Source organism: Galleria mellonella, unplaced genomic scaffold (genome assembly GCF_026898425.1).
Source record: "Galleria mellonella isolate WM207_F2 unplaced genomic scaffold, CSIRO_AGI_GalMel_v1 utg93, whole genome shotgun sequence".
Classification (NCBI taxonomy): Eukaryota; Metazoa; Arthropoda; class Insecta; order Lepidoptera; family Pyralidae; genus Galleria; species Galleria mellonella.
Window position 1 is genome coordinate 4,860,326 of NW_026442176.1, and position 26,216 is coordinate 4,886,541.

The 26,216-nt window shown below is 34.3% G+C and overlaps 1 protein-coding gene across 1 annotated transcript; it reads left to right on the forward strand.

The window, feature by feature from the left end:
* Positions 1 to 7,303: 7,303 nt before the first annotated feature.
* On the forward strand, positions 7,304 to 25,672 carry LOC113509967 (transcription factor SOX-14-like). Its single transcript, XM_052902662.1, has 3 exons — positions 7,304 to 7,801; positions 24,310 to 24,613; positions 25,199 to 25,672. The coding sequence occupies exons 1-3, from the start codon at positions 7,599 to 7,601 to the stop codon at positions 25,364 to 25,366; spliced, it is 675 nt and encodes a 224-aa protein (XP_052758622.1). The 5' UTR covers positions 7,304 to 7,598; the 3' UTR covers positions 25,367 to 25,672.
* Positions 25,673 to 26,216: the final 544 nt, after the last annotated feature.

Genomic DNA, 26,216 nt, shown 5'->3' on the forward strand with positions numbered 1-26,216 from the left:
TATATAACGGAGGTAAGCAAGTGTATAAAGGCGGGCTTAACTCTCTCTTCCAGCAAACCCAAAGTGGATAGAAGAGTCAGTGTCAAAATTCAATCATTAAAATCAGCAAATTTTTCTTATCGGTTTAAGAATTATTTTATCTCCCAAGTTTTATTGTATTGTATTGTAAAATCTTTATTGTACATAATACTGAATTTTTCTGTTTCATTTTTATATTTTTGAAATTGAATTTGAAAGCTGGCTGCTTTTGCATATACCGTTAATTAAAACAGTAACTTACATTTACAAAATGTGACTAAAATCGGTTGACCAATTTCATTATTTACATATCCCATACTTTGTTATGCAGTTGTTTAATGCAATTTTGTGCGCGACTGCCCCCAGTAATAAGGTAAAGGAATCATCGTAGCTTTGCTGTTTCAATTTCTATGTGCGGGCTCGAGTGCTTTCTAGTTGTCTACAATCAAAATTGTATGAAAAAGTTGTCTCGTTTTTCTCAAAGCATTTCTATGAAGACGTCTATCTATATAATCTAAGACTTTAGTCTATAAGAAAAAGTTTCGAAAAAAATACGCATTAAACGACGGGGTTGATTCTGAGATATCATTTTTCTAAGCCTGTCTCTAAAATTAAAGTCTCAATTATCTTTCACGGCATATATGTGTAGTGTGGTATATTTGTATGTATTTATGCGTATATATGTATATAAATAGGCGACGTGCTGAAGAAGGGCCAAATTAAAAGTACCCGTAACCGGCGAGCGTGTATGACAAGATTGATGAATGTAGAAGAAGCGAAAGAGGTTTGTTTGAATCGAAGCATTTGGCGTTCCATTGTTTCTGCCTACCCTAATGGGAGACAGGCATGACAGATATGTATGTATGTATGTATGTATATATATGTGTATGTATGTATATATATTTATATATGTATGTATATGTATATATTTGGATGTATGTGTTTATTTATGTATATGTATATGACTATGCTGTCACAGATATTATTTTTTACAGATCTATTTCTTTTAACGCGCCACCTACCTACTTATGCTTTAATTCCTTCTACCCAAAGGTTGTCTGGAAGAGATTGCTTAGCAATAAGACCGCCTTTTGTACTACACTACACTTATTGAAAATTGTTCAACAAGTCCTGTTATGTTGGTGCAATAAAGTGTTAAATAAATAAATAAAATAAAATAAATAATCATTATTTAAGGTTGTAAAATAAAAAACACATAAAATTCACTTTAGCTTCAGCAAAAGATTTAATATTAAAAACAATTACGTATCTATGTAAGTATAGAGGAATCTTTTTTTGTAGAAATGGTAACCCTGCCTGCGCTAACAGTATACGCTGGCGGAGCACCAGAGAGATGATAGGTGACGATGAAAATGTAACTCATTTAGTCCACCGTGATGAATACACCTGGAATCCAACACGATGGTTTCCAGATGGGACCACATAGAGATCGACCTGCTGGACATATTGCTAGCAATGGGACTGATTGTACGCATTACTAACGACCCCTCCCCCCAGTATAGAGGTATCAGACCATAATAGAATTACAGTTGGTCCGTGTTTCGATTTCACGCGTGTATGACATTAAATTGATAGTGAAATGCATCATAATACCAGGGACGGCCTTAGATATGGTAAAGTTGCAATTATCGGATAATTTTCGAAAACAATCGAACATTTTTCAATGTTACTAATTGATGATTTAAAATTTTGTTTTACCAGTAGTTGCCACGCTTGGCAGGCTAGTTGGCAACCGCAGTTAGGCTTTAAGAGATGTTTTTAGAGGGACGCTGCTGCCCCTCCCTCGCCGTCCTTCAGTAGCTGCCCGCTAACGTAAACTGGTAGGTTGACTGGAAGAGATTTCTTTCAGAGATAATTCCACCTTTGCTCACAATATTTATAAATGTATTATCTATTTAATTTGCAAGTGCAATACAGAATAAAAGTTAATGCTGTCACTGTAAATTTGGATTTTGATAGCAAAAATATATTTAAGAAATAATTTACTGAAACTGGTTATTTAATTAGAATTATTTTGTTTAATTCCGCTACCATTAGTATGTGTGTGACTGCCAACACTCAAAGATGTGAACACTCAAAGATCTTTGTGTGTTGGCAGTCGCGCGCACCGCTATTTTTACCAGAAGTTCACAACCTTCCATATTAGCCATCAATCTCCGACTGACATTGTGTTCATGCACGTTTTGCGACACGTATTTTACCTTTAAACGAGGTATCTTCAAGTAAATTATTAGATATCTGCTCAGAGCCTAGTGTTAACCGCCCGGCAACCACAGTTTGGATGCCGAATGGTTACCACTAAACTCTGAGCAGTATTATGTAAAATATAGCAAATACAGAAATTTGTGGTGTTTCTAGTATTGGTTGCAGAATTTTTTGATATTTTGGGTAGCATTATAGTAACTTTCGTAGAGATCTCTAAATTTTTTTAAATAATTATAATATAGCCTATTTTGCACGGTGATAATGCGGATTTTTATAGGAGAATTAATTTTTACAATCGATTGAGTAGTTTTTGAATTTATTTATTACAAACAAACATACAAAACGTTAATCTTCGTAATCACAAAGATACATTTTTCCAGTTGTCCATCCTCGACACTAGATGGCGTTAGTAATTATGAATGTCCCCATTAGAGCCCATTCACACGCAATTGTTTGTGCATCTGTCTCATGCAAATGGACCTCAAGCGGACAACGTACACTAATTGCACTTTAGATACACGAATGAAGCCTGCCTACTATAATGTGTGGTTATCTCTCGCAAACATATATGTTATGTTAGAACCTCTACATAGTATAAAACAAAATCTCTTCCCGTCATCTGAACGCTTTGATGTTTTAAATCACGCAACAGATTATAATGGGATTTTCATCAATAGATATAGTGATTCAAGAGGAAGTTTTATATGTCTAGTTGATTGTGATATATATATTTTGTAACCCTGCAGCCTGCAGATCAGTACGTGCGTAGCTGTTGGGCGAAATGTGAAAACTAATAACTATAAAAAAAAAGTAATACTTGCGATATATAGATGTTTAATACATGTTTAGAGGGGGGAAAGGGATTGTTAGTAATGGAGACTGAGAATTCCATTGCTAGCCATATACCCAACCAGGTCGACCTCCTCGCGATTCTCCCTGGAAACTATCATGGTTAATTCCTGATTAATTCATCATGATGGGCTAACTGGCCTGTTTTCATTCTCATCTATCACCCTTCACTGGTGCTCCGCCAGCGTATCCCGTTAGCGCAGGCTGGGTTACCATACCATTTTCACCCATCAAAAAAAAATACATGTTTAGATATGAATGAACAAATGAATGAATGAAAACTTTTTCTTACTTTTCTTGATATTTAAAGAATATTACAGGTTATATAGTTTAACAATATGTACATAAACAAAATTATAATAATACTTAATTACATAAATTTAATTACATAAAAGCATGATAAAAAGGCAAGAATTATAGTTAAATAATGATCTCTTTCAGACAACTTTAATTATTATAATAATGTTAATTTTTAATTATTACTCTTAATTATTTAATTGTTTATATTGTTACGTTAATTTGTTGAAATACGACGATAAATATTCAAGATGTCGGAAGAAATCGACTGACAGCTTTCATCGAAAGTACTGAAATGTAACAAAATATTCTATGATGAAATTGTTCCTCTTTATTGGGACTACAAAAAAATCAGTGTTGGCAGTATATATTAATCAAATAGCTTTCTACAACCATTTTAACTTTAAAAAAATACAAATTAAAAGATAGAGTGAGAAACAGTGTGATTAGAGAGAAGTGTGGACTGACAGACGATCTAGTGACAAAAATCGAAAAAAAAAATTGCATTCGTTTGGCCATTTGGAGAGGATAGATGAAAGAAGAATTATGAAAGAGATTTATCGAGCAAGAATGAATGGAGATGTCGGTAGGGGTCGCCCTAGATGGTCGTATATCGACCAAATAGGCGACGTGCTGAAGAAGGGCCGAATTAAAAGTACCCGTAACCGGCGAGTGTGTATGAAAAGATTGATGAATGTGGAAGAAGCGAAAGAGATTTGTTTGAATCGAAGCTTTTGGCGTTCCATATTTTCTGCCTACCCTAATGAGAGACAAGCATGACAGATATGTATATAGAAAATATACAAATTATGTCAAGTCTGGAAACTTGTTAAGACGGATGCAAAAATAATATTATTAGTCACTATTCGAGCACTATACTATCGCCGCCCACGATCATTCGCAACACCAGAGACATTGCAGGTGTACTGCTGGCCTTTTAAAAAGGAATACGCTCTTTTCTTGAAGGTTATGATGTCGTGTCGCTAGTAAAAAATTTTAATATTTGTAACTATTACTGCATTTTTATGTGCAATAAGGAATATAAATATTTATACTAAGGACTTCGAAAAAATGCACGAAATTTCTAAATACATTTTTTTCCTAATTCTAATTTCTACTCATCCAAACTGTAAAAGGGTGACATTTGCAATTCTAAAACGTGTTATTAATTCATTTTATGCAACACAGTTTATAATTATTGTAAAAAATATATTTGATTAGAATTATTTTGTTTAATTCCGCTATCATTAGTATAGCGACTGCCAACACTCGAAGATTGATCACCACTATTACTACCAGAAGTTCCAAAACCTTCCATATTAGCTATCAATCTCCGACTGCTATTTTGTTCATGTACATTTTACGACACGTGTTGCATCTTTAAACGAAACATCTTCATATATTGTAGTGGTCAATCTTTGAGTGTTGGCAGTCACACACATAATAATGATAGCGGAATTAAACAAAATAATTCTAATGAAATAACCAGTGATATGGATTTCCACAAGATAACACCGTGTCTATTAAAATATATGAAAAAATACCATCTATGCATTTGTTTCTGAAACTTATGGAGTGAAAAATCTGAAATGATTATTTACAGAATATTACAGGAAAAATTAATTCTAACCTACAAGTATTTGAGAAATCATAAATTATCAAAACAAAAACACGGTTATAGTCCAAAATAAGGAAATCCAATAATAACAATTATTATGTTATATACCTATTAATTTTCGTATAAAAAAAAAACAATACATAAAGTATTTATTGTATTTTTTAACCGAAAATTAATATTAATAATAGATGTTACATTTTTTTATTTGTTTTTTTCTAAATAAAAAAGAAGCCTCTTCAGATATATAACATTTTAATAGTCCAAATCACACTTAATCGTCTTTTATATGTTTATTTATAGCTAACAAACGGAAAGTTAATTTTATACCCAACTCTAAGCATAGAGTTGGGTATGATATATTCGACATGAAGCTGTCACCATTCAGGGGGTGCGTGAGCCGTTTGGCATGAACTTGTACTTTTACTAGTATTTAGTGATGTAGTTCATGTTTAGGATGGCTGGGCTGTTTTTCTTGTGTGGTGATAGTTTTATGGTTTAAATTTCATTTAATGTAAATTATGTATATGTATGTAATATTTACTAATTATTATGTTTTCCACGTGTCGAAATTGAAATGTTATGTCTAAATGTTAATCATGCTGTGTACACATGTTTTTGAATTGTAAGCTAGTATAAAAACCATAATTACCTATATATATAAACGTAATATGGTTATAATTTGTTATGTGTGCCTCATTAAAAATAAATAAATAAATAAATAGAGTTAAAATTTTACAGTTTATACCTTAAAAAAGTAACTTTTACTCGTATACCTATAGAACCAATTATTTCTAATATTATTTAATTTAAATATTAAAATTATTTAAATATTATAATTATTTAAAACACTGTCTACCTAAACAGTGTTTAACAAAACTATGTCTAAATAATTAAATATTGTTAATCTAATGGGTGTAATGATGTTTACTTGTAAGTTTATGTTTCAAAATTTACAAATTATTGTAATAAAAATTGTTGCTTTAAATACTAATATTTTAAATAAAACAGACTTTTTTGTTAATACGTAACTGTTTATGCATTAGATAACAAAAAAGTTAGTTAGACACGCTTTTTTAGTAAGACGTCTAAATATGTATTGAACACCTGTTTATCGCAATTTTAATTATTTTAAAGTAAGACGCATATAATCTGTCCGTGGCTTATTATCTCTATTCGATAATTTATTACTGATTTTTTAAAGTATAAAAAAAAATTAAGCATACGGCCCGCCTGATAGTAAGCTCTTACTACAGAATATAAACACCAACAAAATTTGGGTTGTCACTTGCGCGTTGTCAACCCTAACTTTTATTAATGATGGGTAATTAGGATTTGTAATAAGACAAATTAATTAATAATTGAATTAAATTTAATCAAAATACTACATTTTAATCTCACATTTATTCCAATTATATCAATATAAAATTAATTATGTTTTTTTTTGATGGGTGAAAATGGAATGGTAACCCCGCCTGCGCTAACGGGATACACTGGCGGAGCACCAGTGAAGGGTGATCGATGAGAATGAAAACAGGCCAGTTAGCACATCATGATGAATTCATCAGGAATTAACCATGATAGTTTCCAGGGGGAACCGCGAAGAGGTCGACCTGGTTGGGTATATTGCTAGCAATGGGATTCTCAGTGTCCATTACTAACAATCCCTCTCCCCCCAATAAAAGAAAATTAATTATGGTTGATTAGTAATGAATCTTTTGGATTATATTCGTATTAAACTTGTCATATTGGATGTATTTCGGTTTGAAGGGTGGGATATGGCGTAAATTTACTGGGTACAGAGGAATAACACCTGAGTCCTCAGGAATGGCAACGCATGGGGGTATCATGGGCGAAACAGTATACTCTGTTATGTCCATGGTACTGTTCATGTCTATAGGCGACGGTTACCACTTTCCATCAGGTGGGCCGTCAGCTTGTTTGCCATTCTAAGTTGTATAAAAAAAAAGGAGAGAAATCACTCGAAACACCTTCGCCATTAAGCAATGATTACACGAGCCACGAACCCGCGCGAATTGAATCTCCATTCGATTACTGAGAAGCGCGTTCTTTTTTACAGAGATACGCGGTTAAAAATATAAATTTAATCTTGCTAATGGACATGCAAACAAGAACGCGCTGGCTACCTGTTGAAGGCGCGGGAGACAAAAATATCGCCGGCCAATCTGCGGCCCGCATACGCCCACGGCGGCCCGCGATTGGCCGGCCGTTTTAGAGGGGGGAAACACGACGGGGGGGAACAGAGCCGAGAGCTATCCGCTAAACATGTCACAACCAAGAAAAGCGCCGCATTGAGCTTTCGGGAGCTTTTCACGCGCGGGAACTTACAGATGACGATATTGTTTTAATTATATCATAGCGACCGGTTATTGTAGTTTTATGTTCGAATAATTATTTTATTACTAAAGTAATTAATTGTATAAAATATACAAATAAGTAATGAAACAATCAATTTAGTATTTAAGTTTAAAAAGAGACGATGTAAAATGTCCGAAAGAACACTGGTGGTTATAAAAAATAAATATATTTAAATTTCGAATTCTAAATTTGAAAATAAATATATTATCCAACGATGTCGCTCGGGAAACAGACAAATGAGCATATCAAGAGGCCAATGAACGCGTTCATGGTATGGTCTCGAGGTCAGAGGCGGAAAATGGCGCAGGACAACCCCAAAATGCACAATTCGGAGATATCGAAAAGGCTGGGAGCTGAATGGAAGTTGCTGACTGAGATGGAGAAAAGACCGTTCATCGATGAAGCAAAAAGGCTAAGGTGAGTAGTTATGTATTTTTATTAATTTCCTTATTTTTTTATATTAAAAAAAAAAGTAAGTACTTAAAATATATTTAACATAATTGAATTCACCAAATTGGACATATGTCTTCTGAAATTGTAATTATGTACTTACTTGTCGTGTAAAATTGTTTTGTGGCCATTATTTTTTTTCTATTCTACTCTCTTCTAAATTCTCTAGGTGCCTAGTTTACACATTACCTTCCCTATCCGTCAAAAGAAATATTTTTTAAACAATTATGCAAAACAAATATATATATATAAAATAATATAAATATATAGATAGAGCCTCTCTATACAAATACTTCAAGAAAAGCGCGACAACTTTTTCATACAATTTTGTATGATAAATAGTTATGAGTGATTCGTTTATAAGTCCTATATTTATTTTGTCTCATAAATACTGCACCTTTTTAATACGTAAATATTAATTTTATTTATTAAATAATACGTCAAGATACATTATGTGCGTAAGTATATAGAACACTGATAAAAAACGAGTCAGCTATTTTGACAATTAGCTGACAAAAAGTTGACCCGTTTTTGAGGCTCGATGCTCTATCCATATAATGTAAGGTTGAAACGTAATAATTTCATTCAAAATCATTAACATCCTTTTCAGAGGATGATTTACCGATACCACTGAATATTTTTCCCAAACCAACTTTTTTTTATTTGAGAATAAATGAACCAAATAGGCTACATGCTGAAGAAGGGTCAAATTAAAAATATCCGTAACTGGTAAGCGTGTATGAAAAGTTAGATGAACGTGGAAGAAGCAAAAGAGGCTTGTTTGAATCGAAGCATTTGGCGTTCCGTTGTTTCTGCCTACCCTAATGGGAGATAGGCGTGACAGATATGTATATATGTATGAAAATAGTACGGTAACCCCTCTTGTCCTTTTGGTATACGCTGGCGGAATACCAGTAAGGGATAATAGGTGAAGATGAACGCAGGTCAGATAACCCATTATGGCAAATCCAATATGTATAACCGCGATGGTTACCAAAGGAAACTGCATGGAGGTTGATCCGATAGAGTCAGTCGCTGACAATCGGGCTGTTTTATATACTAGCGATCCAGTCCGGCTTTATACAGGTCGATAGAATTTTCGAAAAATAATATATAGAGCATGTTACTCGCTGATAATTTATCTTTCTATAGGTGAAATAATTTTTAAAGTCGGTTGAGTAGTTTTTGAGTTACAATGTTACAAACAAATATTTTGTATATATAAGTATCTATCCCAGATAGCATGGTGATGTCTGCGACTCAAATAAGACGTCAGTTTTAAATCATTTTCGAGTCGGTGACTGAAAATTGACGTCAGTTTGACGAATAATTGCTACCTAGGATGTAAGATTGAATTTTTCGTCATTTTTCGACACACATGTTTATTAAAGAAAAAATGTGCAAGACTTCCGAATGCAGATTGTATAAAATCTATACCAATATAATTGTACAGTGACGTCCTCAATTTTATCCCAAAAATTGGTAGTGGAATGGATTTTTTTAAAGACCAGTAAAAAGTTTTATTAACAAAAATTTATGGGTTTTGCACCTAAATAAAAAAATCTTAAGTTACTTAAAACTAGATGAAATTGACGTGAAATTAAAATATAAATATAATATATAAAAATTTTTATATATTATATAAAAAATTAAATATAATATATAAAAAGAAAGCCTGTTTTTCAATCTGATTAACAACAAGAATTTTAATTTACAAAAAAAATTACGAACTGTGTTTATATTACTAATTTTGAACCGATTTCGAAAAAAGAAACATCTCAATTCGATTATATCTTTTTTTTTTAATTTTTGAATAGGAATTAGAATTATTTCTTGTAATTATTTATATTTATAATAAATTTACTATTGTAATCTTTTGGAGGAAACAATAAAGAGTATCTATCTATCTATCTATCTACAACTAAGAACACTTACTAGGTACGTTCTGAAGTATGTTTTTATCACCTATGTATTTACATAATCAGTCGTGCGTGATAAAATGTCTATTTACCTATTTGCACTGCTTGATTTTTTTCTAAGAATATTAATGTGTAAGGTATATTTCATACAAAAATTCTTAATACATGCATACATATATGTCACGTCTGTCTCCCAAAATTCTTAATACAAGTTTTTTTTTTATACAACTTAGAATGGCAAACAAGCTGACGGCCCACCTGATGGAAAGTGGTAACCGTCGCCTATAGACATGAGCAGTACCATGGACATAACAGAGTATACTGTTTCGCCCATGATACCCCCCATGCGTTGCCATTCCTGCGGACTCAGGTGTTATGACTCTGTACCCTGTAAATTCACGCCATATCCCACCCTTCAAACCGAAACACAGCCGTGCAAACACAACTGCTTCACAGTAGAAACACGAATGGGACAGAGGTGCCCAAGGAAACGATTTTTGTACAAAATCTCCTTCTGGTAAAGTTATCCTTTCTTTAAGAGCACTGCAGCACGGAGGTCGTGTTAGTTGTTACATTGTCAGGGTATATGATAACAAAATACTCCTAAACAAATAGAGATTAAATAAAAACTTAATATGAAGATAGTGTGACACAAAGAGAGGAGTTTAATTAAACAGTCGTTTTATACCTCCGAGATTATACAGAGGGAATCTGAACCGGCAAAAAATGTTTGTTTGACATTTTTATGGTAGATACACATCTAGTTTTATGGATCTTTTTTAGGGTTCCATATCTCAAAGGGAAAATCGGAGCCCTTACAGGATTTTGTTGTCCATCCACCAGTCGGTACAAGATAATTTTTCTCGGGAAATATTATTTTGTAAATATTTTTTTTAAATTAAGTGTAACTTGTATAGAAGCTTCGATGTGCGAGACTGTATTAATTATTATTATTTTCCTATTTTATTTTATTATATTTTATTTTATGATGATGATGATATATATCATCCTTATCATCATAACTACGTATCAGCGATTAACTGCTGTCCATTACTGAACATACACCTCCCCCATAGCTGGCTTTCCCTGGGGGAATTCTGCCAGTAGTTGGCACGCTTGGCTTACGGTTCGGCAACCGTAAGCTTTGGTGATGTTTTAAGAGGGACACTGCTGTTCATCTTTCGAGAATTCAATTCCCTTAGTTACCTCTTACGACGTCAACGGGAAAGTATATATTAACAGTATATAATAACTATATATTGATAATGCCTGGAAATATTTTGATATATAGACTTAGACATAATTTTAAAATTACTGTTCGACATTACCTTTTGTCTTCTTCTTTGATCTAATATGAAGTATACAATTCTCTCTAAATATATATTTTTTTTCTAATAATTCATTTATATATTCGACGATTTACAACACTATATAATTTGTATAGTTTACAAGTCTTAAAAATAGTACTCGCCTTCTGTCAAACTAATAAATTTTCCAAAGATCCACAGTTCGTGTTTGCTTTTGGAGTAAAGGGGCAGGGAAGTGGTAGGGAGGGGTATTTTTGATATACCTATATACTAGCTGACCCGGCAAACGTTGTTTTACCATATACCTACATTATTTGTAGAAAATATTTATATAGTTCAATAAAAAAAAATAGCTAACACTGGAAGTGCGTAAGGATGTAATTTTAATTGAAAGAGAAATCAAGCGTTGTAGGCAATTTTTTTTTTATACAACTTAGAATGGCAAACAAGCTGACGGCCCACCTGATGGAAAGTGGTAACCGTCGCCTATAGACATGAGCAGTACCATGGACATAATAGATTATACTGTTTCGCCCATGATACCCCCCATGCGTTGCCATTCCTGAGGACTCAGGTGTTATTCCTCTGTACCCTGTAAATTCACGCCATATCCCACCCTTCAAACCGAAACACAGTTATGCAAACACAACTGCTTCACGGTTGAAACACGAATGGGACAGAGGTACCCAAGCAATCGACTTTTGTACAAAGTCTCCCTCTGGTGTATTAAAGTTAATTAAAGTAGCTAGCTGACCCGGTGTGTATATTTTTCCCCTGTTAGCTTTTTTCTATAAAATTAGCGAACATCGGAGATCGACATATAAACGGTCGGTATCAGCTATGAACTGAAGATTACGAGTATCATTTATTGTTCGAATCACAATTTGTCGCGTAGCTCCACGGTCACCAACCATGATTCTAGCAACGTCGTTAACAACAGGTGCGTTAAATCTACGTATATGCTCTCCAGCTGATGATCTATCAGGATTGATGACAATAGCGTGGTTTTTCTTTTTGATGAGTGAAAATGGTATGGTAACCCCGCCTGCGCTAACGGGATACGCTGGCAGAGCACCAGTGAAGGGTGATAGATGAGAATGAAAACAGGCCAGTTAGCCCATCATGATGAATTCATCAGGAATTAACCATTATAGTTTCCAGAGGGAATCGCGAAGTGGTCGACCTGGTTGAGTATATTGCTAGCAATGGGATTCTCAGTCTTCATTACTAACAATCCCTTTCCTCCCACAATAGCGTGGTTGTCACTTTGTATTTTATTTTATTATATATTTTAAGTCAAATTTTAGAAACTAGTAAAAGTAGATTTTTATCTTTTAATTATTTATCCATTCTACAATAGTGGTGGGTATAAAAGTATTTTACATTTCAAATCGTATATCTATAGTTGTTGTAATATAGTCGCAACGCTGTGTTTATAGCCGGACGAATAAGGGTTCCTTGTTCGTCCTTTTTTAATACGGAACCCTAAAAACGGCCAACAGTAGTGTTCGATAGTATTCAATTATCAACATCGATTTCATTTGGGGGAAAGGGATTGTTAGATATGGATTTTAACAACCCCATTGCTAGCAATATGCACTATTAGGCCGACCTCCACGTGTTTCCCCTGGAAACCATTGTGAACAATTCTTGTTGAATTCGTCACGATGTGCTATCTGACCTGCTTCGTCCTCACCTATCATCCTCCACTGGTGCCCCGCCGGTGTATACCGATAGCGCGGGTTGGGTTACCATTCCATTATCACCCACTAAGAAACAATATCGATCTGACTGTACACTTGTCATTCATCACGTAGTAATGTGTGATTCCAACTTTTTATTTTGATTAATATTATCTTTGTTACCAACAACAATAAAAAACAATAATTACAGCAAAAAATAAACAGCAACACAGAGAAAAAATATTAGTACATTTTGCTGGTAATAGGAGCTGCTTTAGCTGTTACTATATATCGGTTTGAAGTGTGGGATATGGCGTGAATGTACTGGGTACAGAGGAATAACACCCGAGTCCTCAGGAATGGCAACGCATGGGAGGTATCATGGGCGAAACAGTATACTCTGTTATGTCCATAGTACTGCTCATGTCTATAGGCGACGGTTACCACTTTCCATCAGGTGGGCCGTCAGCTTGTTTGCCACTCTAAGTTGTATAAAAAAAAACCTGCCGTTGTGACAATTCCTCAATATTTGCCAAACAAACAGTGAAATAGAATGATTAACTATATAAACAACAGTGCCGGCCGCCGGATGTGTGTCGCGCCCTTATCTCCTTCTTTCTCATCTAATAATTGTTATGCTGATAAAATACTTCTGTTATTTACCATGTACTTTTTGTCTGTTTGCATCTTATTCCAGCATTAAGATTGCCAGTGGGAAAATAAAATTAAATATTTACCCACATTCTTACTAAAAAAAATAATAATTTATAAAACATTAGAATAGAATAGAATAGAATAAATATTAATTGTGAGCTGTACATTTTAATTTTTCGTAAGATGTTATTAACGTCTTAAAGGAAAACAGCCTACCCATACATCTACCCATACATACAATACAATTAATTACATAACATTAATTATTTTACAATCATACAATAAAATCGTCAACAAATTCATTGTCTATCTTAACAGAACATATAAGTTTTACAGTCTGACCGATTGAAGCCGTATCATAAGGATAAGCCGTATGGTCCCGGCATAGAATATGCCACCCGTTTTTCCAGTAAGTGTCGTAAGAGGCAATTAAGGGAACTTAATGGTCGAAAGGTGGACAGTAGTGGTCTTCTTAAAACATCTACCTGCGGTTGCCAACCCGCTTGCCAAGTATGGAAAATATTGGCAACCCCTTATGGGGAAGGCTTCTATTCAACAGTAAACAGTTAACGGCTGAAATTATGATGATGAATTAGCTTCAATAGGTATTTTGTACCATAACCGCAGGAAAGGTGGCCCATTCTATGCTGGGACCATAGGGACATTAAAGCTAACATATAGCGTTAATTAAACTTTCTATCTCTCTATCCGTGTAAAGCCGGGGCGCATCGCTAGTAATACTAGACACAATACTTTATAAAAAATCACATTCACCTTTACATTATATAATTACAAATTAAACCTTATCACTTTAAATGTCACTAAATCGTCCCATAAACCATACAACCACATTAAACCCCATACAATCCCCGTAAATCCTTACAAATTTCATGGTACAAATCAATTTAATCTAGAGTGGCGCTAACCCCCATTGAACGAAGACAATTATCTGTTATTCATAGTAATATCTTGCATTGTTGGGGCGGCGTTACGTTATCGGGGAGCGGCAGGGCTATAAAAATAAGCTTATGCCGCCAGTCTAACTCGGTAAAAGACGGGGACTGTATAGAGATGTTATTACCGCCCTAAATATTTGTGGATTTATTGCTTTTTATTATTGTCCTCTTTCAGGAGGCGTTGAATATCAAATTTCACAAAGAATTGGTGATATTCTTAGATATTCAATATGTATACAAAATATATGTATTATAATCACAAAGAGAGAATACTGTATAGCGTTATGTCCACCTTTTGTATTAAGTTTTTTTTATAAAATAAATACTGAGTAAAAAAGTAAATATATAATAAACAACATTGTTTTCCACAGACACAACCGACTTCAATTGTGACAAACGCAATTATTTTGATTTATAAACTGAACTACTGAACAACTTTTAATAAAGTTTAAATTAAAGAAAGAATTTTTTAAATCGGTTAACAACCGACGGAGTTATGAGGTAACAAACTAAAAAATACAATCAAATTGAAAATTTCCTTTTTTTTCGAAATCGATTGAAAATATACCAACCTTTTCATAACCATACCCTGACCCTTACATCCCCGTATTGAGTGGTAAATATTAATCTATTATTACAATACGTGACGAACAAACGGCTTAGTTGGCTGGTATAGAATTGTTATTTCGAGTTCTCTTTCTCTTCTACTATTATATTGTGCTTTATTCACATCCTTAGAACTAGACAGTTTCAAGGATAAAAAGAAATAAACACATTACATATTTTCTTGGTTACTGCATAAAATAATGATCAATAATAAGGTTCAATAACAAAGAATACTCGTTAATCTCATCGATCGATAAATTACTGAATATTAATACTAACAGTGTAGATTTAAAATATAAATTGTAGATTTTAAATATAAAAATCAATTAAATAAATAAATTCTCTCATGACTATAATCGTTGATGGTGTAATCAGAGACATTTTATCAACTATTATAATATTAAAATCAAACAAAAAATGGAGCAAGCCTACCATTATCGCTCGGGAATTGGTTTGTTTACGTTGTCCTCGAAAAAAAAAATTAATAGTCTTATTTACACACATGATAAATTAATAAATGTAATTTTTTATAATAATTTACATGACAAATAAATAACATATTTATAAATAATGTAATTAAAACTATTTTAAAATGACGTTAGTAACAACTCTATGTAGATACAATAGCCAAAGCTAAATTAAAAGGGGTGAATATTAATAATGGGCATGTGTACAAATCCACTCCAACTCTTAATTCCTTATTATTATATCATTATAGAAAAAAAAACACTATTTAAAAAAAACTTATTATAAAAAAAAATATTATTGTATGCAATAATTATAATATAACATATTTTAGTGAAATCATTGCAATTTTTTTTATAGGAAAATCACATATTTTTACCAGAGGGAGACTTTGTACAAAAGTCGTTTGCTTGGCCACCTCTGTCACATTCATGTTTCTACCGTGATGCAGTTGTGTTTGCATGGCTGTTCGGTTTGAAGGGTGGGATATGGCAGTGAATTTACAGGGTACAGAGGCATAACACCTGAGTCCTCAGGAATGGCAACGCATGGGGGGTATCATGGGCGAAACAGTATACTCTCTTATGCATATGGTACTGCTCATGTCTAGGCGACGGTTACCGATTAGAATCTGAAATGAGGATATCCATTCAAACCGAAACACAGCCATGCAAACACAACTGCTTCACGGTAGAAACACGAATGGGACAGAGGTGCCCAAGCGAACGACTTTCGTACAAAGTCTCCCTCTAGTGATAAATTGTTCTATTATTGTTGTTATATGTTATGTTATTGTTGTAATTATTTTAATTTCTGTTGTTACTGCTGTTAACTATCTACCTCTGAAGATAGGCCTCCCCCATAAAGGGGGGTTTTTACCAGTACTTGCCAAGCTCGGCAGACGGGTTGGCAACCGCAGTTGGTCATTGGTGGTGTTTTAAGAGGGACGCTGCTGCCCAACTCTCGACCACTGGGGGAAAAAGGATTGTTAGGAGACTGAGAAGTCCATTACTAGCAATATACTCAAGCAGGTCGACTTCCACGCGGTACCCACTGGAAACTATCATGGTTAATTCCTGATGAATTCATAATGATGGGCTAACTGGCCTGTTTTCATTCTCATCTATCACCCTTCACTGGTGCTCTGCCAGTGTATCCCGTTAGCGCACGCGGGGTTACCATACCATTTTCACCCATCAAAAAAGCTCTCGACCATTAAATTAATCACTACATCGTATAAAACAAAGTCGATTCACGTCTGTCTGTCCCTATGTATGCTTATATCTTTAAAACTACGCAACGGCCTTTAAAATGGTTTTTTTAATGGTTCAAGAGGAAGGTTTATATGTATAATACATGCATATTATTATATAAGAGAAGAATACTGATACTCTAGAGATTTCTAATGTGATGTCGTAATGTAATGGGGGGTGGGGGGCGCTATTTAGTATCAGCATTGCACCCGTGCGAAGCCGGGGCGGGTCGCAAGTTTCTTTTATATTGTTAATTAATAACGACATATCGTCATAGTCGTAGAATACTGACGGATCTTTATATGTAATATTTGTCAGATCCGTCAGTATTCTACCACTATGACGATATGTATGTTTAATGTCTAAATTAAATAAATAAATAAATAAATTTCAAACTATATCCAGAAGTCACACAATAAAAAATATATAATACAATTAATATTTTGAGTACACAAAAAGGTATACTCGTGGATGTTAGCTAGATTTTTCGCCAACATGTCTCGTATCTTTGTAATCAATAAGGGGGTCCAGTTATTTCGTAATACCAGCAAATTGTGAATCACGCACTATCGGTGTAACACAATGAATTTTGTTGTATGCCCGTTTTTTTGTTAATAGATATCCGATAAGATTGAAATGTTAACAGTAACACCCATTGTGGCAGCGTCAACAATTGTACAATTCCTGAAAAAGTACACTGATATGGTCGTATTTTTATATTATTACTAGCTGACTCGTCAAATGTTGTTTTACTATATACATTATTTCGAGAACTATACATGAAAATTTATCCTACTAAAATTATTATATTCGATTACCATCTTACAACCCTATTGCGGCATATAAAAATCGCGATTAAAAAACAGGGGTTGATCGTAAATGCGTGAAAATTTGAATTTGTATGTATTTTTCAATGCTAAATCATAATAAAATAAAAATAAAAATTTTTTCAATAAAATAAAAAAAAAAATTTAGGGGTGGGTGGACCCTTTTCATTGAAAGGTATGAAAAATAGATGTTGGCCGATTCTCAGACCTACCCAATATGCACACAAAATTTCATAAAAATCGGTTATGCGTTTCGGGGGAGTTTGGTAACAAACACCGTGACACGAGAATTTTATATATTAGATTATATTTATTTAGATATAAGTGACTCAATTTAATTATTGGTACGAAAAAAAAAACGTTTTCTGACAAAATAGAAATTAAATTATATCTTAAGTGTAACACTTAATCTAGGATTGATCACTATTTCTATAAGAAATTCCACAGGCTTCCATATAAGCCGTCAATCTCCGACTGCCATTTTGGTCACGCACGTTTTGTGACACGTATTTCACCTCTAAACGAGGCATCTTCAGAAAAAGAACTCTCATCGTTTTTTTGCTCTGTTTTCACGATTGTAATATTTGAAAATAATAGATTGTACAACGACCTGCCACTGTATTTTACAGTGCAAAATATAATAGATGTAGAACAAATTGCATTGATATTTTCCAATATCAATCACTCAAGCCATTTTGTTTTTATACAACTTAGAATGGCAAACAAGCTGACGGCCCACCTGATGGAAAGTGATAACCGTCGCCTATAGACATGAGCAGTACTATGGACATAACAGAGTATACTGTTTCGCCCATGATACCCTCCATGCGTTGCCATTCCTGAGGACATAGGTGTTATTCCTCTGTACCCAGTAAATTCACGTATTATCCCACCCTTCAAACCGAAACACAGCCATGCAAACACAACTGCTTCACGGTTGAAACACGAATGGGACAGAGGTATTCAAGCAATCGACTTTTGTACAAAGTCTCCCACTGGTGTTTGCCGATGTTTGCCCAATCTACTTCTACTAGTGTATGATCTATTTTTACCTTCTCGTTCCTTGTTTACCCATATTCCCATCCGTTATCGGTCAACACAATGGACGAAAAGGCGCGCCAATGTTTACTTGGATACTTATTTTTTATCGCTTTATGTTTGATCGTGCTATATAGAAATACACATATGGGACAATACACGAATGGATAACAGCGCTTCTAATAATTCAATAGGATTTTTATACAGTGGCCAGTGAAATTAATATACAAACTAGGGGGCCTACCATGAAATGAAATTCCGATTTTTTGGACTCAACTTCGTGTTTTTGTTCATACCAAAATCGGTCAAGTAAATAGTTCCATGTTCATGCTAATGTTCATCATAAATCCTACCATAAAAGTCCAAAGGCACGATATTTTAACATTTTTCATATTTTTAAATAGTATGTGTTATGTAATTTTAATATGAAATTTTGGTTTCGTACGGCCACGAAATTTCGGAAAACATTTCATGGTAGGCCCTCTAGCTCCTACATTGTTAATGTAACGTAAAACGGAAACAAAATATATTTTGGTGGGATTCTTGTACAAAATTCGTCAATATGTTCGTTAATATATTCGGCTCTGGTAATGAAGGATAAGCAAGCTGAAGTCACAATAACCTATCTATTGCCACATAGCTGGAAGAAGCAACAACCGATGGGAAAGAAAGGTTCTTGAGTAGCGACCCCGTACGCAGTATAGAACGAATCCCCACTAGATGGAGTGACGAAATGCATTGCAAGGAGTCAATGAATGCAGGTGGTCAGGACCGTTTCTTAAAACAGTCTCTGGAAGGGGCCTACGTTCAGTAGTGGACGAATAAAGGCTGATAAAAGCTATTTAAAGGATTTGAATAAAATTTGGTACATTTTGTCTTAACGTAACGCCTAGAATACGTTATGTACTTACTGATTCACGTGGGCGATACCGCTGGATATAATATAAGTGCCAATAATATATCAAGAAGAAACCCAGTCCAATACATTCATACGTACTCATAAATACAAGTATTTGCTTTGTGCGGGGAATTGAACCCGCAACCGTTAGAAGGTCAGACACTACCAAAGTTATTAAATGAAACACATTTGTAGTGAAAGTTGAAAATAGTTATTTTTAAAACTTTCACGTTGTTTACACATATTTATTTATTTATAGGATCACCAACATAAGATACAGCGAAACATTTCAATACAATACACTGGTAGATTAGATCTAACTGTTCTTACATTTATAGGCAACCACATCATGCCTTGAATTTGATAAACATTAAAATGGAATTAAATTATTAAATGTCATTAAATGAATATTTACTTATATTAGAAATATAAGTAAATAATAAAAGTTGTAATTAAATTATATTAAATTATAAATAAATATAATGTAATAGGGAGGTACATCAACATTTTAATTTAGCCATGAACACAGAGTGACTATTGTTGTGAATATCAAGTTCAGGCTTAGTTTTTACAATATCGTTATACAGACGCGTTATGCCGACGATAGGTGATTCGCGGCCCAAATTTGTTCTGCAAGCAGCATTTTTAAATAGATTGCAAGGATGCTGCGGCATTGTATTCAAGTTTCATAATTTTAAATACACTATCCGGATTAAACGCGACCAAATTTTTTTCCAGGTAAATAGTATCTAAATACCTGCTTCTTTATTGCTGACGTTTCATTCATTTTAGTTTTACATAGCGTTAAGTCCAGATAGTGTATTTAAAAGGAGTTGACAAATATTTTAATTTAAAAAACTGCCTCATTAGTGACGTGTTAAAGGTACAATATTTCACTCTTCTTTTCCATACTTAGTCTATGGGTACAACGAGTAGCCTCTACAGATATGCTATTAATAAATAGTAAAGCAAAATATTAAAACTAGTGCAAGGGAACTAAATTAAGTCCTACAGCAGGTCGAATACTCAGCAGAGTAACATTATGAATAAATAAAAACTATTTATTGTTCCCTTTAAAGAATCATACAAATTTTAAGGATTAAGGCAATATAATCTTACAAGAAAAATAAATTTAAATTACCTTTGATTATTGCCCCAATTATAAAAAAAAAAAAAACATTAAAATCTATTCTCAATTATCGAAGATATTGCGTAACATAATAGTCGAATTTAGAATGTTCTTCTTTTTGAACGTTCCTTTATTCGAAATTCAAAACAAAACCACACAATTTCAATATTCAACTGATATAAATTTCCATTAATGTCGTAGATAAAGAATGTAAATATTCTTAATCTATAATTTCCTTATTCTAATAATCAAACAATAGATTTGATTATCCAACCTCAATAGTACCTATTATGTAAAACGAAAGCCCTCCAATACTAAGGAATACTAGCTGATCTGTCTAACATTGTTGGGTCATATAATTTTTTTCTGGATAGAGACACCCTAATTACTTAGCAGTTACTTTTTTATGCAAAATAAAATGTCAAACAAGCTGACGGCCCATCTGATGGAAAATGGTAAACGTCACCTATAGACATAAGCAGTACCATGGACATAACAGAGTATATTGTTCTGCCTATGATACGTTGCCACTTCTGACGACTCAAGTGTTATGCTTCTGTACCCTGTAAAATCGCTACCATAACCCACCCTACAAACCAAAACACAGCCATGCAAACACAACTTCTTCACGGTTGAAACACGAATGGGACAAAGGGGTACCTCTGCATAGTACAAAAGACGACCTTTGTACAAAGTCTCTCTCGGGTTCTTTACGACTTATTCTAATATCTACCAAATATACATAAAAAATTTCATAAGAGTCGTTCGAGCCGTTTCGGAGGAGCTCGCTCACAAACACCGCGACACGAGATTTTTATATATAAGATTTATAATTCTCCCATAAGCGTAGTTAATAAAAACCGATGCAATATCTCGCCACTATTGACACACCAATTTCAATATCTATACATAACATAAAGCGTTCCTTCATATCGGAATCATATCGATACACTTATTTACCGTATTCGATTAACTCCAATGAAAATACGCCAAAAAGTGTCCGATAAAAAGCATCGTAGATACGTTTTTTCTACGACACTGTATTTTATTTTTTCTTGCCGTTATCGTGTTTATTTGGCCAGCAAACATAGTAATGAAGGAATTGATAGTGCGGTGGTCATCGACCTCTTTTTTTTTTGGGTTCCTTTTAGGAATCGCTTGTTTCTATCCGATCAATAGGAGGCAATGTATTTGTTCACGTAAGAATGAGGGGTAGACTTCGTCACAGATAATATAATACAGTTTAGTAATTTAGAAGTTTAAAAAATCCGACTTAAAAATAGTTAAAACCAGGTCTTTTGAATTAAAAACTAAACTACTTGTTTATAATTACTCCTCTCCATCCAAAGGTTGCCTGGAAGAGATTGCTCTTAGCGATAAGGTCGCCCATTGTTTTCTCATTGTGATTATTTCTTGTAATTGTTTATATTTATAATAAGCTTACTATTGTAATCTTTTGGAGGATACAATAAAGAGTATCTATCTATGTACTCAATCGATTTCTATGCGTAATTTCTATAGGGTGATTAGTCCCGTAGAAATATATATGTAAGTGTATTCTTTCAGATAAAAAAACATTTTCCAGATCGCTTTAGAACGATGGATGTACGAATTAACAAACTCAAAAAAAAAAAAACAAGCGAATTGAGAAGTGGTTATTTAATTAGAATTATTTTGTTTAATTCCACTAACATTAGTACATGAGTGACTGCCAACACTCGAAGATTAGCTATCACTATTTTAATTTATTTATGAATTTGTAGTCATTTGAAAATATGTTAAAACATGACAAATATCTAGTTTTTTTAAGTACGTTTGTTCCGTTGTGGAACAGGCTAAGGTCGGAGATCATGCTGCCTAGTCTTCAATATGATAAATTGTCTGGAATCAAATATCTAGTTGGTACGCATGTAATTTTTTTTAATAAGGTTTGTTCCATAAGGAATAGGTTAAGGTCAATTATCATGCTGCCTAGGCTTCAATTTCATGTCTTCAGTTATCAATTATTTGTATTTCACATTTCATTGTCCGATTCAAGTTTCCTTGAAATAAATTCTGTAATATTTAATATTCAAAGGACCTTTTGTGCTAATAAATGCGAAAAATGTTTTCAACAAAATATACTACTATCATTGAATAGGTTTTAGGAATTTAGGAAAAAAAGATATTCATATTTTACGATGAAAATAGATGTAAACAGTAAAATACTATACCTTTTATATTTTTATTTAATTTTGTAGAATAAAAAAGTTAAATACCTACTGAAATTTACTCCTGTATTATATAGGCATAGATAAAAGAATTAACTGTATAGGAACCTCATGCATTTATTCCAATCTTGGGCGAAAATTTATGACTAAAACTGTACAATATTAGAACTGACGGGGTTATGAGGTAACAAACACATAAAAAACCAAGCGAATTGAAAAGTGATTGTTTAAATAGAATTATTTTGTTTAATTCCGCTACCATTTGTACTTTACTATAAGATTTTTCATTAATTCTATCAATATCAATCCCAATGTTGTCTGGTTAAATTCTTTACTAATTACTTCGATTTTAACTTTGTCTTGTTATTTATTACCGAATTGGGCTTGAAGTTCAATGCTAAAAAACGCCAAAGTAACTTCACACAACAATAAACCTAATGATCCACAAACGCGCCCTATATTCAACAAACAGATGCACCCAAAACCTCAGCGCTCTGACGAACTATCATCCGCCCTCGGTCCGTTCGAATAATTACAATCGACTCGCTGACAATCGCGCGATTCTATCACAAAGCTCGCATAATCGGACACTATGACGAATGCCACCGCAGCACTATACGACTTAAACGCCACGCTAGATATTCGAAATTCAACCGTGTAACATTTGTTGTGAGCGCAAATTCCATTAGCTATTTCAAGCATATAGTGATGTACTACAGTATGATACCCGTTTGTGACAGGGACAATGCAATAATCCGCGCATTGTTGAATCGACATTGTTGTTTTAAGGGCGGCCGGGCGTTCGCAACAATTGTACATTTTATTGCATAAATAATAACATTATTTCGCCCAGCGGCGTTTCATTGTGGCTTTTTGTCGCTAAACTTTATTCATTGTTCGAAACCATAATGTGATAATATTAAATGTATTCTACTGTCATTCGATATAAAGGCTTTTTTACCACAAATATAGCAAACTAAATCTACTTAATTATAAAAAGTCACTGTGACAGAAATTGGTGCTTTATTACAAACTGATGAATTCCCGTGAGGCCTCCAATTGAAGTCTTCGCGGCGAAATACTAGCACGAAAAAAGATATCTATATCCTTCTATATATAAGATCAAGCGCTGAGAGTTTTTTTTTTTTTGAAAGTCTTTGAACGCTTATACGGGAATAAACGAAATATTTGAAAGAGTTGGGAGCTCAGAGAATTAGTTGCAGTTGTTCAGCCTATCAAACTCCAGATAATGCTATTTCTCAAAGAGGCATGATTGCCTTAGCAAATGTCTATGTCAGTCAGTATGAAGGGAACCATGAACAAAATGAGAAAGCAAAGACACCACGCTCATTGATTAAATTTTATTACATATTACTATTGAACAGTAAACAATATTTTGTTTTTAGAGATATAAAAATAAAGTAAAATGTTTTTTATTGTTCTTCTTCATAATTCTCTTCCTATAATAGTTTAGGGAAGAACAAATGTCCTTTTATAAATTAAAATAATTAAATGTAGACATCTTTTACAGAGCACTCCACATGAAAGAACATCCAGACTACAAATATCGGCCGAGAAGGAAGCCGAAAGCACTCGTGAAGAAGGAACCGAAATTTGGTTTCGGTATCAGCGGGTTAATGGCACCGGTGCCTCGACTAGTGACGCCGTCGGTACCACATCCCGTACCGCAGTTGCCGATGCCCCATCACTTGCTGCCAGACAAGCCAGATCTGAGCAGAGCCCTGTTTCCCCCTTTGCCGTACCCGTTCTACCCGTTTGCGAAGATACCGTCATCAGATGAAGGGAAATTTGCCGCGGAATTGGCACATTTACAGGTAATTTCCCTATTTTCAACCCACTTCAAAGAAGGAGGTTCTTAATTCGGTTTTTTTTGTTCATAACTTAGTTGCAAACCGATTTGGTATACTTACATGCTTATAATTACATAGTTTATGATTACACATCATCATACCCGCCATTAACTGACCGCTGCTGAACATAGGCCTACCCCATAAGGAAGGTTTTGCCAGCAGTTGCCACGCTCGGCAGGTGGGTTAGCAACTGCAGTTAGCATTTAATGATGTTTTTAGAGAGTCCCCTGATCATTAAGTTCCCTTAGTTGCTTCTTATTCATGCCCACAGAGAAGGAAGAGGTGGTTCATTCTCTACCGGGGGACCACACCTTTCTTCCCCTAACCATTAAGTTTCCTTAATCGCTCCTTGTCCATGCCCACGGGGAAAGAAGGGGTGGTCCATTCTTTACCGGGACCACACGGCGACCTACTTACAGGTTGGAAATCGATCAGTATTTTAGTTTTAAAATCAAACAAACTGGTTTGCTAATGCGCTTTCATACATAATACGAGTATGTCTTGGATTCCATTTTGCAGTACCACTAATAAAATTCTTCTCATCCACAGGCTATCTACGGTGGTGCACTGTACAGTAGCGCGCTGTACAACAGCGCCCTCTCCCCCTGCGGCTGCCCTCCTCGGAGGACACCGTCCCCCCCACCTGCTGACGTCAAGCGTCCCGTCGCTTACGTCCTGATGAAAAGTGACGAGGAACCCCCGCAGCACGTCATATGAAGGCCGGTGGCGCTCCCCGCGAGGCCCTGGTCTCATTGGGAGCGGCCGTCGACCTCCGTTCAAGATCGGGAGACCAGCTCTCCTGATAGTGTGTGAATTACTGTGAGTAGAATGTGTAGATATATCAATAAATAGCATCTACAAAAGACGCAGTCGTATTCAAAGATGGTGATGAAAAACTTATTTGAAATAACATCTAATCAGACATTACAAATGATCTTGGTGAAGTGATGTAATTGAAGACAAAACGTGGACGTTTCTAATCACCTGATGAGTGATGTTAAAGGTACAGAGAAATGTGGTATTATTAGTTTTTTTTTTTTTTTTTTTTATGCAACTTGGAATGACAAACAAGCTGACGAGATGTGGTAACCAAGGATGAAATACCAGTACCATGGACAAAGACTATACTGTTTCTACCCCCCATGCGTTGCCATTCAAAACAGAATCAGATATAAGCAATAAACTATTTTTAGTGGAAACAATACTGTATCTACTATGGTACATTTATTATTACTGTAAAGACAAGAAAAAAATAGTTCGAATACAGTTAATTAAAGCGGTTGACATTTTTTTTAGCAATTATTTTCTACTAGGCATGGGTAATATCGATACCGATCCGATATCTATATATTGGGTTTCACCGGACATTAATGGCTGAAAAAGGTCATCACCCATTTCGATATCGCCTATATCGGTCGGATATCTATTTTCGAATATGATAAGTCTGTTATCCAAAAAAAAATATTGAATAACAGACATTTTTACATATTCGTCATTAGAACAGTTGAACCGTGAAGCAGTTGTGTTTGCATGGCTGTGTTTCGGTTTGAAGGGTGAGATATGACGT

Excerpts from the sequence above, each read along its gene's own strand:
- LOC113509967 (XM_052902662.1), top strand. The coding sequence starts at position 7,599 with ATGTCGCTCGGGAAACAGACAAATGAGCATATCAAGAGGCCAATGAAC. Across the intron at positions 7,802-24,309 it reads GATGAAGCAAAAAGGCTAAG|AGCACTCCACATGAAAGAAC; the intron begins GTGAGTAGTTAT and ends CATCTTTTACAG. Across the intron at positions 24,614-25,198 it reads CGGAATTGGCACATTTACAG|GCTATCTACGGTGGTGCACT; the intron begins GTAATTTCCCTA and ends TCTCATCCACAG.